General features: G+C 40.3%; 1 protein-coding gene across 2 annotated transcripts in view; it reads right to left on the bottom strand.

Annotated features, from left to right (window-relative positions):
• The window catches only part of CRBN (cereblon), a 44,454-nt gene that overhangs the window by 15,249 nt on the left and 13,129 nt on the right, over nt 1–16,076 (bottom strand). For both annotated transcript variants that reach the window (XM_019504712.1, XM_019504713.1), the window contains exons 5-8: nt 10,858–11,020; nt 5,043–5,105; nt 3,789–3,873; nt 2,980–3,095 (exon numbers count right to left, since the gene is read on the bottom strand). In XM_019504712.1, the coding sequence (XP_019360257.1) occupies nt 2,980–3,095; nt 3,789–3,873; nt 5,043–5,105; nt 10,858–11,020 (427 nt within the window). The remainder of the gene's footprint in view (nt 1–2,979; nt 3,096–3,788; nt 3,874–5,042; nt 5,106–10,857; nt 11,021–16,076) is intronic.

Below are 16,076 nucleotides of genomic sequence, written 5' to 3'. Positions count from 1 at the left end.
TACTGTCAAGCTGCAGAAACATCCACCCCCAGACCTCACCTACACATTTCCTTAATTTTACTTTGTCTTCCCTACTTATCCGCCTCTTTCTGATGCCTCAGTCTATGCCAGTATGATTTATACTCTGTGTGTACAAGGAAAAAGCATACACATGATGCATTTTTATATAAATAGTAAATTATGGTTAATTGCTTATAATAAAATAAATCATCCAGGTTATACCTGTAAACTCCGTAACAAGTGCAAAACATTTCAGTTGCATCAAATGCCAAAAAAGCAATGGACCGGATCCTAATCTCAGTTACATCATTGTAAAAATCAGGCTCAAAATCTGTTAAATACATCTTTGTAAAGCAAAGCAAATTGCATGTTCAAAAAAATCAGAACCCTCTTCAACAAATTAAATGCCTGTTTTAACAGACTGTACTTTACCAAATTAAATGCTATTTGGAGAAAGAGTTATCCACTTGGCAGTCTCATCCCTCCAAATAACACAGCAATAGTTAAAAAGATTCATATAATAGTTTCCCACCTTGGGCCAGCACAGACATCTCTTAACACATCTACAACTCTAGGGAAGGAAAAGCAGTCAGCATTTATATTGTGTGAGGGCAACTCAAGTTTCCTAGTATGTTTTGGGGGCAAACCATACTGTACTATCTTGAAGATTAACAAATCTTGGAAACCGCCTGATCAGTAAATTAGAGCATTTTAACAATTCCAGAACTAGGAAGGGGATGATCACACTTTCATGTGATGACAGAAGCCTCGCTGGAAAATAGAAGGTCCCGAATTCTCCTTTACTCTATGCATATCTTTTAGGTCTTTCATGAGAAGTTAGTGCACGTGGAAAGCACAAGACTGACAGCTTTATCTTCTTTTGGCCACAGATCAGGAATATCATATGCAGTAGTAATACAAGCTTCCCATGCTCTGCCTCCAACAAATAAACTACAACTTTGACTGAGTAAGTTTCTCTACTGGTTGAAAAAAATAAATAGCTTGGTTTTTACGACCACTCTTACAACTAACGAACAAGGAATGCTTACTCATTAGTAGGGCCTGGTTAAAAATAACGGGCCCAACTCACTAGTATTGTAGCCCAATTGTGGAGGGGGCCGCCATTTTCATGCCCGGATTGTGGCCTCCCTCTCCCCCCCCACTATGATTGGCATGGGGGGGGGGCCTTGGAGTGGCCGCTGCCCCTGCTACCCACATGGGAGCCCTGCTGGGGCAGCACCGAGCACTTCCCTCCTGCTGCCTGCCTGGTGATGCGCTGCCATTGCTGGCTGGGATGGGGACTGAGTGCTGCACAGTGGCACAGGCCCCCCCAGGGCTATGGAGCCATTGTGTTTTGCAAAAATATCATGATATGGCCGCTTGCCGGGGATATTGCGGTATTTCATTGCAAATTGTCACGGTATTTCATTGCAAATTGTATTTTTCATGAAAAACCCTTAATTTCACGATTTTCATGAAAAATGCAAAAAAAATCGAGATTTAAACCAGGCCCTACTCATTAATAACTGGACTGACTACTATTCATGCTAGCCTCCACTCAATAATCAAATGGGGAAACACTCCAAATTCCATTAGCAACCTCTTGAACAAGCGGTCCATAACAGTTGCAAACTATTTAATTAATGGCTTTAACTATAGGTATGTCTTTTCTTTGGAACTGTCGAATTTACTATTAGAAATGCTATATACTAAGTTTGGCAACATCTTCCTTACAGAAGAGAGGTACTCAGGATAAGGCTACTATCTTGGTCAGAAGTATTAGTTTCAAGGGCCATATCATACGTAATACTGTACATTTCTATATAATAATGTTAAATCTGATTAAATATATGGCTTAAGCTCTTTTGACACTGAAATAGTACAGAGTCTAGAAAAGAACAGCATTTGGACTTCATTTTAAATCTGCCTTTTGTTACCCTGTCTATATTTCTTTAATAGAATTAAAAACTGAAAAGAGATTGCTGGGCTCAGAAACTACAAAAGTGAAGTGGTCAAATGGCAAAGTAATAGCTCCTTCAAATGCTAAATTACATGAGAAAAATAATGTAGCTTGCATAATTAGAAGGCTGTTTTATATTGCGCTTCAGAACTATACTGCATATTCATAATCCAATTTGATTTACACATACCGTACTAAAAAATCAGTCTATAATGTTAAAATAAAATATACCAGGGTCTGTGTACGTGGAAAGTACAGCACTCTTCCAATTACTGTATGCCACATTTTTAAAGCATTAGCTACTTTGCCATTTGACCACCTACCTATGGCCACTCCTGTGTTACATGATCTAGGTTAAATTTCAGGTCCAGAAAACCTAGGTAACAAGGATGAGAAGGCAAATTTTCAATCATCTGATAATACTCCTATTTTCAAACAACATTTTAAGATAAAAATCCAATGTTTATTTGGCTTTGTCATTACTACAGGGATATAGCAAACATTAAAAAGCAAATAAATCTATCCAATCTATTACACTGTGATACTTAATTACCTAGTATTACACTGTGCATTCTGATCCAGTATTCGTGCCCAGAGCAGGGGGGTTCAACTCAAATGATTTTTCTAGGTCCCTTCCAGCCCTTAATTTCTATGATATGAGTCTATGACATGACTCTGGAAGGAACTGTAGCAGCTGTATTAGGCTTGTAGCACCACCTCTTGGTTAGAAGAGTAGAAGAAAGTGTTGGAAGATAATTTTCAATGCACAACTGTTACATATCAAAGTCGAATATGGGTTAAAAATATTAAACCATTACCTCTTTGCTAAACCTAGCATACCAGCCAACTTCAACTAAACATATTTTCTTTCTGAGGAAGCTCCTTAAAGGTAAGAGAGAGATTCCTCAAGCCAGACTCTTATAACACAACTTACCAAAACGTTCTTTTAGATTACACAAACTACTGTTGTTAAAAAGCAACAGACTTAAGAGAGTCTGAAAAGTAAGGGAGATACTTACTTTATTCATAATATCTAATTCACACCGTAGACGCTGAATTGCACTCCCTATTTTAAGCAGTTGAATACGTAACGCATCATCAATTGGCAGGCAAGCAGCCACTCTGTAAGAAAAATCTGAAAGAAAAACACCGCCACTCTTACATTTTAAGAAATAAATAAAATTAATGCCTGCCTTTAATTTGGTCATCTTTATATCTGCACTACTTCCTTTTCTGCAAGTGGATAACATAGTTCTAATACGAAAATGCACATTAATTGCTGCTGACTCTAACAATAACAATATGCATCTAAGTGCTACCTCACAAGAAGGGTAAAGTATTTTCTGTATACATTCTTTTTTGGTGGGTCGCTTTTTCAAATTTGTACCCAAACCCAATCCTACAACAGTTATAAGTCCCATTAATTATGCAATTAAGAGATTTTGATTTTAAAAATTAAAATAAATTCAAGAATCAGTTGCTTTTATCCAGGAACTGGAAGTGACATGGGCTCAAGCTACTTGACCTGTACCATAAAAGCAGTGGTAGACCACAGGAAAAGAGGATAAGTATCAGTGTGGCATACACACAGAGTCTCATCTTACCCTGACAGTGAATTTGAAATCTGGAGATTCCAGCCATCAAAGCATTAGTTTAGTGTGATTTATAAGAAAGTAAGTGCTGAAATATTTTGTATTAACCTGCAAACATGTTTTCAGTATATACAATTTCTTCTCAGTAATATTCCTGGGCTATCAAACAGGAAAAAATACTGTCACTACATTTAACAAAATGAACTGAAAAGCAAACAGTTGTCATTTTACAGTACCTATTGGATTTGATGGAAGAGATTCATCTTTAAGATTTTCATCCCACTCATGTAATTGCCTCTTGACTCTTTCCATCAGGGTTTCCTTTTGTTAGAAGAAAAGCCTAATTTAAATACACAGAAATGTCTGTTTTCTTTAAAAAAAAAAAAAAAAAGCAAAATTGGAAGTAAGTTATCTGCCCTAAATGGACGCTAGCTCTTAAAAAAGTTACAACAACTGCAGTTTAACTACATGCCTACATTATTTTAAACTGAGTAGCAGAGATGGTTGGCCAAGAAATGGAACATCCACAAATAGCTGCCATCCTAATGATTAGGGCACTTACCTGAGAGGTAGAAACTAAATTTCAGTGCCCTCGCCTGCCTGTTTCAGGCCCTGTATTTGAATCTAAGTTTCCCCCTACCCATTTATATAAGGTAGAACAGCCGCAATGTAAGAAACAGAAACCAATCTCAGAAAAGCAAACAGCCAGGTCATCCTACTGGAATATGGGAGACGGGAGTGCAAGTCTCTGGTCTGAATCTAGTAGAGAGCCTTGATCCTGTTTCCCATTTCCTGGCACTAGCCACCAGGCTAGTGAGTATTCTGGAGTGAAAATTTCATGTACTCTCCGATTCTGACCGAAAATTTGATCCTTGTTCAAATTCCATTAACTTCAATTGGGCCAAGATTTCACACCTGGAGGAGCGTGGTAAGAACTCGCGTTGGTATAGCTAAGGTGCTTCTCAACATCCAAATACTACTTAGGTTCAAGTGACTCAATATAAAATTGAACAAACTCTTCTGGAAGAAAAGGGTATAACTGCCTTAGCACTCATTTGTTATTAAAAAAAAAAAAACCTGTTAAGCTGAACCCTTAAATACTGCACTAGTTAGTAGCACAGTTTGATTGTTATGCCTAGAAAATATAACATTGCAACTCAGCCCTTTAATAGTATGAGGCTTGGGAGGGGAAAAGGACAGCTCAAAGGCTTGTGTTAAAGAAGCCTACAGATACTCAAAAAACTTGAATCAAAATCCAAGCTACTGATTTGGAAGTAAACAAAAATTACTCTCTCTTTCATATTTTTGCATTAAATAGTCGCCATTTTGCTAAATTTACTTTAGAATGCTTATGTTGTGCATCCTAAAAAGTTTTGTTAGGTCTGAAGTCAGCAGCAAATACGAAACTAAAAATCAGATATTTTTTCAGTTCCTAATAATGAACTGCTCAAATGCAGAAAACAGATTGTGGATTCCTGGTTTATACTTACAGCGTCATATAAAGAATAGAGCCACGGAGGCCAAGATGTCAAACTAGCACAGTGAAACTTCCTCTGGAACAGAAAACAGTTTAATTTTTAAACAAAAAGATTTTACTCATTGAACTGTACAAGCAAATACAAGGAGGAAGATAACCGGTGAAGGAACCTGTTTATTTAAAAAGGCTGTGAATTGTTTTAGTCAAAACAAGCTACACCGTGGATTTATCAGCACTTTTCTAAAGGTTACAAAACACCTGGTAAATAGCTCCCCAACACCCTGTAACAAACAAAATATAGATTTGCAAATGAAGAAAGTGAGGAAGATAGCTGAAATCTCTTTTAATGACAAAAAACCCCCAAAACAAACCAACAAGCAGGGCACCTTCAACTAGAAATCGCAACACATGTACAAAATTAAAAGGAGATGTACATAGTTCACTTATTCCTTAGTCTCCTGTCATTTTCTGCAATCACTTGTTCAGACTTTAAAATGGTTTTTCCTCCCTAGCTGCTATATGAATGATGCCCTCCACTAATTGGGAAACTAACTGACTACGCAGGGTACAGCATGAAACTAAACATTATATCATCATGCCTTGTTAAATGCACAACTTCAAAAAAAACCCATAGAAAATCATGAGCTATACACCAGCAGCTAAGGTCATCTGTCATAGCTCTACTGGCATCAACACCATAAAAATGAAGATAGTTTTATTTTAAAGAATTAGCAATGGAAGTGTTACTTGTAAAAACTGCAGATAAAAATAGTTGAAAAGAAGTGTGATTTTAAGTTGCCAGTGTCCTCAAAAGACAAATTGACTAAACAAAAATATTTATGTTCAAGCCTAAACCTGAACCCAGATGTCTAGAGTCTAGCAAGGTGATCCTGAGACTGCTCTCCCCATAATAAACCAGTTATGGAATAAGGATAATTTATTTTAAATTTAAAAAAAAAACAACAACAAAACTATCTAGTCATGACTGCAACACTCACACACTGGCTGAAAATTAGAAATGATTCCTATACCTATCTAAATATTTTCTCACTAAATATTTTCATGAATACATACCAATACCAGTCCTATTCCCCATCTAACAGAAACCTATTAAGCAATGTAGGGATTTTAGTATTGTAGCTAAGTTTAATTAAGTAGGGTGCAAAAATATTAAGAGCATCTGGAAAACTAAATTTAGAGATAAAGAAGGGAAACGTTTCTCAGAAGAGGCAGAAATTATAATTATTTACTGAAGATACGACTCACTTGACTGAACCTTATAACAAATAACCATGTAGAGGACAGGGATAAAGCAAAATACCACAGCAAGTTGAAATCAGTGGAGCTATACCAATTCATACCAGCTATGATAGGTATACGTAGGGAGTGAGCCTGTGTACTCTCAGTTCTTCCCACAAATTTAATTATAACTACTGATTTACCATATATCACTGGTTGTTGGATAAATTCTCCTTTACGGACAGTTTTTGTACTCAATCTTAATTCAGCGGGGAAACTGCTTAAGAGTCTTGCAGCCCTTTGACTTCCTAGAGAACAAAAGTACCCCCATTTGTCCCAGTATTTCATGACTCACAACACATTTTTGTTCACTAATAATTCCACGCTTACTGAAGATAAAATGAAAAATACAAATAATCCTGAATAATTCTTGACCATGTTGGGAAATTAAAATAACACAGGTTGGAAGCTATGTGGAACTCCAAAATCACTTCTGCAGGCAACTCAGTGGAGAGCTAAGTTTGAATACTACCTAATGATCCCTTGCCCTCTCTCTATACGTGAATCTTTGCTCACACCATATTGTTCCTAAGCCAGGGCTTGCAGGCCCACGAGATAAGGTGACTATGTTATGAAAGATTATAACGTGACCAGCAGGGCTGTGCGAAATGGGCCGTATTTGATTTGGATTCGGCCCGAATCGGGGACAGTGATTTGATTCACTTATTCGGATCACTGTTCCCAATTCAATTTGGCTGAATCCGAAACTGAAGATTCGGTGCTGATTTGGAGAATCAGTAATTTGGCCATAGACACAGCTTTAAATGTTTTTTCTACATACCTTGAGATACCAGGCGCAGCTCGTGAATGTTGCGATGCTGGGGTGGATGGAGCGTCCCACAGGAGCATGGGGAAGCCCCCCCGTGTGCTCAGCACCGAACCAAGGAGTGGACCACAAGTACTTCCGGTCCACTTTATGGTCTGCTGGGGAGTGCACTGGGAGGCCCCCCTGGCTCAGCAATCAGCCGCGGGGGACTCCGGGTGCCCCCCCAGACCCAGGAGGCACCAGTCGCTGAGCTGGGAGGGTGTGTGGGGAGGCCCCCCAGCACACTCAGAAGTGGACTGAAAATGCTTGTGGTCAGCTTCTGGGTCTGCTGCCGAGCGCACTGAGGAGCCCCCCACGCTCCTGTGGGACGCTCCATGTGCCCCAGCATCACGGTGTTCATGAGCCGCCTGCTACTCTGAGGTCTGTAGAAAAAACATTTAAAGCTTTGTCTATGGTTGAATCATCAAATCTTTCCAAACCAATTGGAAGGGTTCTGAGAGATTAAATGGTTTCCTGATTCGATTTGGATTCGGAGATTCGGCCACCAAATCAAATCAGCGACTGAAGCTTCGCACAGCCCTAATGACCAGCTATAAGAATTTTATCACTAACCAGTACAGGTGCAAAAATCTGGCTCCATCTCTCATCTTCCGCCTTTCCAAATGTTTAGGTATTCTGTTAAAACCCTGAAGAAAACTACGCCTAGACACCCAGCAGCAGCTCCCAATGTAAAAGCTCACACTTCCCCCTCTTATTGACTTTGATGAGTTGCCGACAATATCCTGTTAATCTCACTGAGATGAACTCAGTGACTAAGTGAATTTTCAGCTCTTACGCACCTAAGCCACATGTGAAAATATCCCAGGTCAACATTTCAAAGGCTCTGCTATAATATGCCAGCAAAAGTATTTCTAGTGTCCACACTACTCATAGCTGCCTCTGACCAAAATAAATTATGCTGGCAAAAAAGCAGCTCTGCTGTTATATGTGTATCTACACCTGCAGTATAACTGTATCTGCCATGAATCTCACCACAGCAGCACACCTGCAGATGGCCAATATTTTTGAAGAGGCAAAACACGTGTCAATATGCCCTTTTATTTACTCACAAAGACTGTCATATCCCAGCAATGGAACTTCCTGCAGCATTCAAGACTTCCGAAGCTGTCTCACCAACACCAGCCTAATGAAGTTCCATTATTTTAATGCAAACTTTCCAGTCAACCAAAAGTTGTACTACTTTTTGAAAAGATTTATTTGCTCACGAACTGTGGCTGGAAGGGCTCCCTATCATTTAGTGGATCCTCGGAAAAAAGTGATAGGTTCCCAGGATGTGTAGCTGGTGAAGAGTAATGTGAAGTGAGCTACTTCTCAAACTACAATCTGCTTAATTCCACTGCTGTCTGCTCAACTCATTTTTTCACTGCAAACAAGACCTCTCCTACTGGTTTCCAAAAGAGAAGCAAAGGTACTACAAAGACAGGTGCCTACCTCTTTCAGCAAAGGGGCAAGATCCAAGCACAGAGGACTTCCTCTGTGAGAAAGTATGAATTGAGATAAAGCAGGGGCATTGTACATCAGGGTAAGACAGGGCCTTACTAAAACGTCTACATCCCATCTTCCCAAAGCCAATATTAGTGCTCTCAAATTAGCACTAAAATTCAAACAACCTACACTAAACAGAATTTGCAGTTCTCTACTACAGGGGTTAGCAACATACAGCCCATGGGTCAGATCCAGCCCATGAAGCTGGAGGGTTCTGCCTGTGCCCAAGCTAGAGCCGGACAGTAGGGCTGTTCAAAACTGCAGCAGCCATTTAGTTTTTTGGCCCGTTTCAGCGCCCAAACCACTGAATCCGAATGGGAGACCAAGAAAAAGCTCCAAAACGAAATGAAAGCATCCGAAACTATTTGGAAAATTTAGGAGTTTCAGAACTGGGCTTGCAGGGAAACAAGCTCAGAAGAGGGAAGGGGAAGGGGGGGTAAGGACTGCTCTGATATCGACATCCGTAGCCAGCCAGTGTCCGTGATCAGTCCCTGAGGTCCCTTCCAATCCCAGTGCTCTGGGGGAGGCACGGCAGCCTGCTGTCATCATGAACACAGATCCAGGGGCCTGCACTCCCCCGGAAGGAGTTTGGCACAACCCCACAGGCCCCCAGATCTGCATGCGGGATGACAGCATGCTGCTGCTGGCAAGTGATACGAGTTTTGCTTTAAACAGTTTGAGGTGCAGTTTCACAAAACCCCCTGCACCTATCTCCTTGACACCTGGCAGGCTTCACGCCCTCAGAAGAGGCTATCATCCCTGCAATTTTCATCTGAATCAGCCAAAAAATGAGGAAGTTATAGATATTTTAGTGATTCCCCATTATAGTCTATAGTCGAATCTCCGAAAAAGCATAGAAATTCAAAAAGAGTTTTGGCCAAATCGAATTGGGACAGCGATCCAAAACACCAAATCGAATCACTCTCTCTCCGAAACAGCCGAATCCGGCAGGACGGAACTGTGTGGGGGCTGGGCATCTTCCAGCTTTACCTATGCTACTACTCCTTCTTGACTCCAGTTCAAAGTGGGTTGGGCCATTTCAGTGGCATGTCAGCAGCAGGAAGATTTGCCTGCACCTATGCTGGTGCCAAGCAGCTACACCCACACTGCTGCCACTTCTCCCTGTGCCTTGTCCAGGCTGCAGCATGGGCACAGCTTCCAGCCAGTGGGGAGCTGTGCCTGGACCAGGTATCTATAACCTGTATCGGTGCTACCACCATTTCTCCCCTCCCCTCCCAGATGCAGCACAGGTGCACCCTCCAGCTAGTCAGAAGCTGCACGGGGGTCAGGCACATTCCAGATGTGCCCACGCTGCAACGGAGGCTAGGGGTGGGGAGGAGAAGCGGCAGTAACGCAGATACAGTTTGCAGATGTCCATCACCAGCGCAGCTCCTTACTGACTAGAAGGTGCACCTGTGCCACAGCTGGGGGAAATGGTGGCAGTGCAGGTACATCTTCCAGCTACCTGTCTCTGGTGCAGGAGACGTTCTGCCTGCTGCCAACATGCCACTGAAGCCCCTGCTCTACTGTACCTTGCAATGAGAGACTTTACATTCACCTCAAATCTGGAAGAAAGTGAAAAATAAAAGAAAAAGGGAACTAACTGATGTTCTCAGCAGGTTTAAAAAAGATTCTCAAGTAAACCCTAATAAGAGGAACTAAATATAAAAGCCCCTTAAATAACACACATTAGTAACACACATTATTCTCTTCAATTTCTACCACTGTGACAAACAGAATTATTCTGTAAATATACCTTAGGACCCCAGTTTCTTATCTTAGCTAGGCAGTATGCTTAAGTGCTAGCACTAATATTAACAGATTTCATGTGGATTTTGCTAAAAAGAAAAAAATCCACACAAGGAGATTCATCAGTAAAGCTAAAACATAATTATAATGGCAGAGTTCTATCAGGAAAATTTCTCCGTGCAGACACACCTCTACCCCTTTTCAAACCAATTTAGCAAGACAGACATTATACTTCCCTTAAAGTGCTGTAATTAAAATATAATACCTAATACTATATAAAATGTATATCTGTCCATTGCTACGAGTTGATAAACTATTTAATCTGCAGCAACTGCAGGAGGTTGATGTATACTGTCCCAGTTTGTGCATCTTTCTTTAAAGACGCATAGCTTGAACTTATATTGATTTTCAAAATGCCACCAAGAAAAAAAAACAACAAAAAAAAAACAAACCACAATTAACTTCTGACCTTTTGATATTTCTGCCACCTTTGATGTATATGTTGGTCCTGCCACACTGTAGGTCTGGAAGAAGGAAATATGTGGCATCTGTTGAGAGACTGCAGCTGTACTGCTGACATCGTGGAAGGCAGCACTCGCTCAGGAAGGATTTGGACTTTAGCCTGCTGGATTCTGATAAAGAAAAAATACAAGTTTCAAAAGGCCAAGAGCTTGGATTCTACAGCCTACATAAAAACGTGAAGTAGAACAGACCTCTATGAAGCACTGCAGGTTTTCATATATGAAGCTGTTTAGTCTCTTAAAAATGAAAATGAAATACCATAGCAACTATACAGAATATATGTACTTTTGAAAGTAAATGGTGCCAGGCCATACCTACAGCTAAGATAACGAAGGCCACTGGACTCTGTTCCGGTACTGAATGCTGATTTAAGATGCAACAAACATATTTATTATTTTAAACTTCTACATTTTCCTTTGAGGCGAGGTGGGAGAATAGTAAAGAGTCTTTTTCATAGCTCTGAAGGTGGATCTGTTCTGAACTCATGCCAAAGTCTGCCTCCAGCTGACCCGGTTGTAAATAGATGCGTCATCATTCAAGCTGGGTAGGCATAGACCAGAGGCGGGCAATTATTTCGGGCAGACGGCTGCTTACTGAGTTTTGGCAAGCCATCGGGGGCCACATGACAGGCAACCCAGGGCAGATTAATAATAATTTTCTAAATTTTTTAGGGGCCCTGTGGGCTGGATAGAATGGCCTGGTAGGCCGCATTTTGCCCACCCCTGGCATAGACAGTTGGAGGTGATGCTGGCCACATCACCCCCTTGAGTGCCACTTGGTACAGAAAATTGGTGTACACAAGCTCCAATGGGTTGATCAAGTGGCTTTGGCTCATGAATGTCTCTTTACTAGATATTTTTACACAGGAATGGGAATGCCCAGAAATTACCTCCTAAACTCTCAGTGAAGATACTTTCTTCATTTTTATTTCTCACAGTTAGCTGCTTTATCCATGAGACACATGAGACTTAGTGTCATCTACAGTTTTAAGGACAAAGGATCCCTGAAAGCATGGCAGTGACCAGACTAAAGACAAATTAGAAGGGAAAGCACAGCAGAATATTCTACCATCTCAGCATTATATTTTTAGATGTTTGTCTCCTCAAGTTCCTTTTGGTATTAAACTAATAGTCAGCTAATATGTATCAAACCCTCAGAAAGGAAGTTTTAGCTGTAATGCAGTTTTCTGTCTTTAAACTACAAGACTTAAGGTAGATTAGCTGGACTAGAAAAGTCAGCAGAAATACGATACCGTCACTAATCATCTCTTAATAACTGATTACAGGCCAGGTCACCCACTCCCCAAAAAGCCCAAAGTACTGAAAACACTTAGGAGTACTCCTTAGTGGAAACTGATTTTTGTTCTGGACTTTTAATGTTACTGTGCCTAAAAATATTTAACTACTTCGTCCAGTTTAAAAGTACACATTGCTTCAGTTCAACCACAAATGCATCACATTTAGATTTGTGCTTTTCTTCGTTATGCTTTATGTGTATACTTATGAGAAACCACTGCTCTGACCTACAAATGCACATAGCACTCTAAAAGTAGTCGCTTGTGCAGTAACTGGAGGTGTCCAACCTGTGTCTCTTCCTATATTCGACTGTGGAGGCAGGTGTGCTCCACATACCCAGAACCAGAGAATTCTTGCCAACAGTTAACACTCAGCTGGTGCATGCACACCAGTTACTTCAGTATTCTGTATCATAGGTATAAAATAGGCAGTGCAAGATGAACCACACCTTTTGTTTCTTCTCCACTGCAAACACCCAGAGCATAGTGGCATTGCAAGGAAAGAGGGAAGGAAGGTAGGGAGTGGAATACATGGGACATGTCTTATAATCCTATCAGCAGAGATAGGTAGTCATCTCTGTTAGTCTGAAATGAGGCAGAAGGCAGAGTAGAGACACAGCTCATAGACTATGTGAATCAGAGATGCATAGGCTTTCATAATCAAGAGTTCACTTTATCATCTGATGCACAAGTTTTCACGAGCAAAAGCTCACTTCATCAGATGATGTGGTGAGCATCTCCGATTCTGAATTCCAGCTGCTGCAAAGGTGAGTAGCTTGTTTCTGTGAGTATCCTGCTATGATAACTAGGGATGTGAAAGGTTAAACAATCGTTTAACCAATACGCCCGGCAATAACTGGTTAGTTTTCCAGTTATCATTTAGTGTGGGGCAGGGTGCAGTCCGACAGGGAAAGTGGGGGAAGGGAAGCCATGTCCTGCCCCAGAAGGAACCAGAAGGCAGCAGGGGTGGCAGAAAGGAGGGAGGAGCCAGAGGGAGGAAAGGGAGAAGGGGAGCGGTACCGGTAGCCAATGAGGTTAAAGAAAACAGTGGGCAGCCTAATGACTCATCAATTAAACAATTAACTGATTGTGCACAGGTACTCCCTTCCTCCCAGCATGGGGCTTCACATCGGCTGTGTTGTCTGGTGGGGCTCACCGCCTTCACCCCCTGCCTGCTGTCAAAAGGCTTGGGGAATGGGTCCCAGCAGCAGCTGTGTCTGAGCTGCTGTGGTATTGGTTAACCATCTAACGGATATAATTAGAGGAGGTTACATGGATTTTTTAAATGATATTTATATCTCTAATGATACTCCCAGTAAGTATGTCAGCTAAATTTGTGGGCACTCTGAACCTTACTCCCATAGTAACTGGAGAAGTGTCCTGCCAAGACAAGCACCTAAAGTAGATGTCTATACTAGAGGATAACATTTTTATAAACGTACGAATTGAATTCCATGTTACTTCCCTGATATTTCTAAAATGGCACTAGCCCTGGCAGAATGTGCCCAAATAATTTCTGAGTAAGTTTATAACAAAGGAACATAACCCCAGATAGACATCCACTTTTAGAGTTGGTGCATGGGAAATGCATCACCTTCCATTCTCTCGGCTGGAGAGGCAAATAGTTCAGGATAGCCCATGGCCCCCTGACATCTTAAAGATGAGCCATAAATTGATGCAAAAGAGCAGAAAGAAATGTATCAGCAGAACCTCTGAAGTAACAGAAACTGATTTTGACACAAATGCTAAGTAGTAAAATACATAACAATATAAAAGCACAGTGGAATAATTTCCCATTTTAAAAAAAAATTACTACTTCATTAAAAAGTGATTTTTAGACCAGTGCTGTCACTTTCCATTAAAAAATAACCTAAGAATGAGATACTTCATGTGTCTTAAGTAAAAATATGTATTTAATAAGGTTCCAAAGAAATGTAACCTTATTTTATAGTTATCTCTGCTTCAGAAGCCAAACTGGCAAAGCTTCATGAAGTGCATTACAGTTACAGTATCTACATACAGTTGTACAAGCTATAAACACATGAGCAAACAATTCTAATCTCCCCAATTATTCAATAAGATTAAAATGTTTAAGAGACTGAATCATAAGGTCTGGAAGCCTTCAATTATATTTACCCTTTCAAAAAACAAAAAACATATCATTTAACTTGTTGTAATAATTTTTATAACCTTCCTGTGGTTAGTACTAGAATCCTGAAGATATCCTCAGATTTCTTATTGCCTTCATTCATATTTTGCTGTGTAATAAGGATGTCTCCTTTCCTAATCACAGGTGAAACAACTGCTATTGTAAGATGTTCCAAGGGCAAGACTGAACAGTTGTGTGGTTATCTTTGCTACATCCATTCTAGTTTCATAAGAGATGCAACTGCTAATCATGTACTGCCATCTTGTGTTCAAACAACAACTTTCCAGTTACCAACATTGAAAAAGATTGATGTCCTTCAGCCAAAAAACTTAGATAAGGACCGGTAAAGCTGAATAATCCCTTTTTGGTTGGCTACACATTACTTCATTTTGTAGCTGGCAGCTCTGATAAAAAGCAAGAGAATTCATTAGCTAATTAGACAGCCCCACAGCTATGTAAAAGCTTCTTTAATGTTGCTATGTTAAATAGTCAAAGACTGCCTATGGTGCTCATTTTCAGTAGCAGATGAAGATTAATTTCCAAATGTATGCATTTTTAAAGGAAACGTTTTTAATTCGTTCTATTATTGTAATGTTTAAAGGCTGAAGTATGAACCGTCTGGGGCACTATATAAATGCACAGCAAAACACAGCACCTACTGCAGGATAGTTACATTTTAAATTGGGTCAAGATACAGCACAAAGAGTAAAACTAATGGGAATACACAGATGACAGTCATAGTAATAAGAGATTATATATTTCTTCTTAAGTGTACATGTCTAGTTTTTTTTTTCCCATAAATGGAAGTCTACTTAGAAACCATCTACCCAGCCAGTATAATCATGAAGCTTACTGGGGGGATCCTAAGAAACGCCCTGCTCAAAAAGGGACCTAAAGAAAGGGTTGAAGTCAACACTGATTTCAGGAGAGCAATCAGCACACAAGAGGCTGCACAGGAAAAGGTAAAAGGGAGAAGTGACAAGCCTCACTGCAATGAAGGAGGATCACAAAACAAGCGAGCTGAGATAATGCTGAGCTGAGCATGGGGAAAGCTTCGAATTAAAGTATTAGAAATCTGATCCGTGGTGAAGGAGCTGCCAATAAAATAACCTGAAGAAGTGGATGACAAATCAACAAGTGAAGGCGATAATTTTGGCAGCAAAGTTTTGAATTGATATGAAGCTGCAGTAAGGAAAGCCAAATAGGAGATTACAACAATCAAAGTGATGAAAGCCTCAACAAGAGCTTTGGCAGTTTGACCAGAAAAGGAGATGGATTTTGAAAATGCCACCCAAGTTAAAATCTAAAGCTGTAAAAATGACACAAATGTAAAGGCTCACAGTAAAGGCCAAACTAAAAATAACACCAAGTCCCAGTGCCTCTTTCAACTGGTAAATTCCTCGTACAAGGACACTTTTAAAACAAACAAAAAAGTGTTCGTCTTTATTGCTCAAGGTCTTCAATTCTCAGCTAGATTTTAAGATTGTATTTCAGAGATGTCTAATATAGCTCAGCATGTCAATAAATCATATTTGTTTCATAGAAAAACAAGTATAAGCCAGGGGTGGGCAATTATTTTGGCTGGAGGGCTGCTTAACAAGTTTTAGTGAGTTATTGAGGGCCACAAGGGTAGCCCCACCCCTTGACAGGTGTATGCCCCCTGGTCACCACTGGTCCTGCCCCTAATCCCTGACCTTTGCTACCATAAGTCCTTCCCCTTGCC

Source organism: Gavialis gangeticus, unplaced genomic scaffold, assembly GCF_001723915.1.
Source record: "Gavialis gangeticus isolate Ggan-Ray unplaced genomic scaffold, GavGan_comp1, whole genome shotgun sequence".
Lineage (NCBI taxonomy): Eukaryota > Metazoa > Chordata > Crocodylia > Gavialidae > Gavialis > Gavialis gangeticus.
This window is presented reverse-complemented; position numbering and strand designations above follow the sequence as displayed.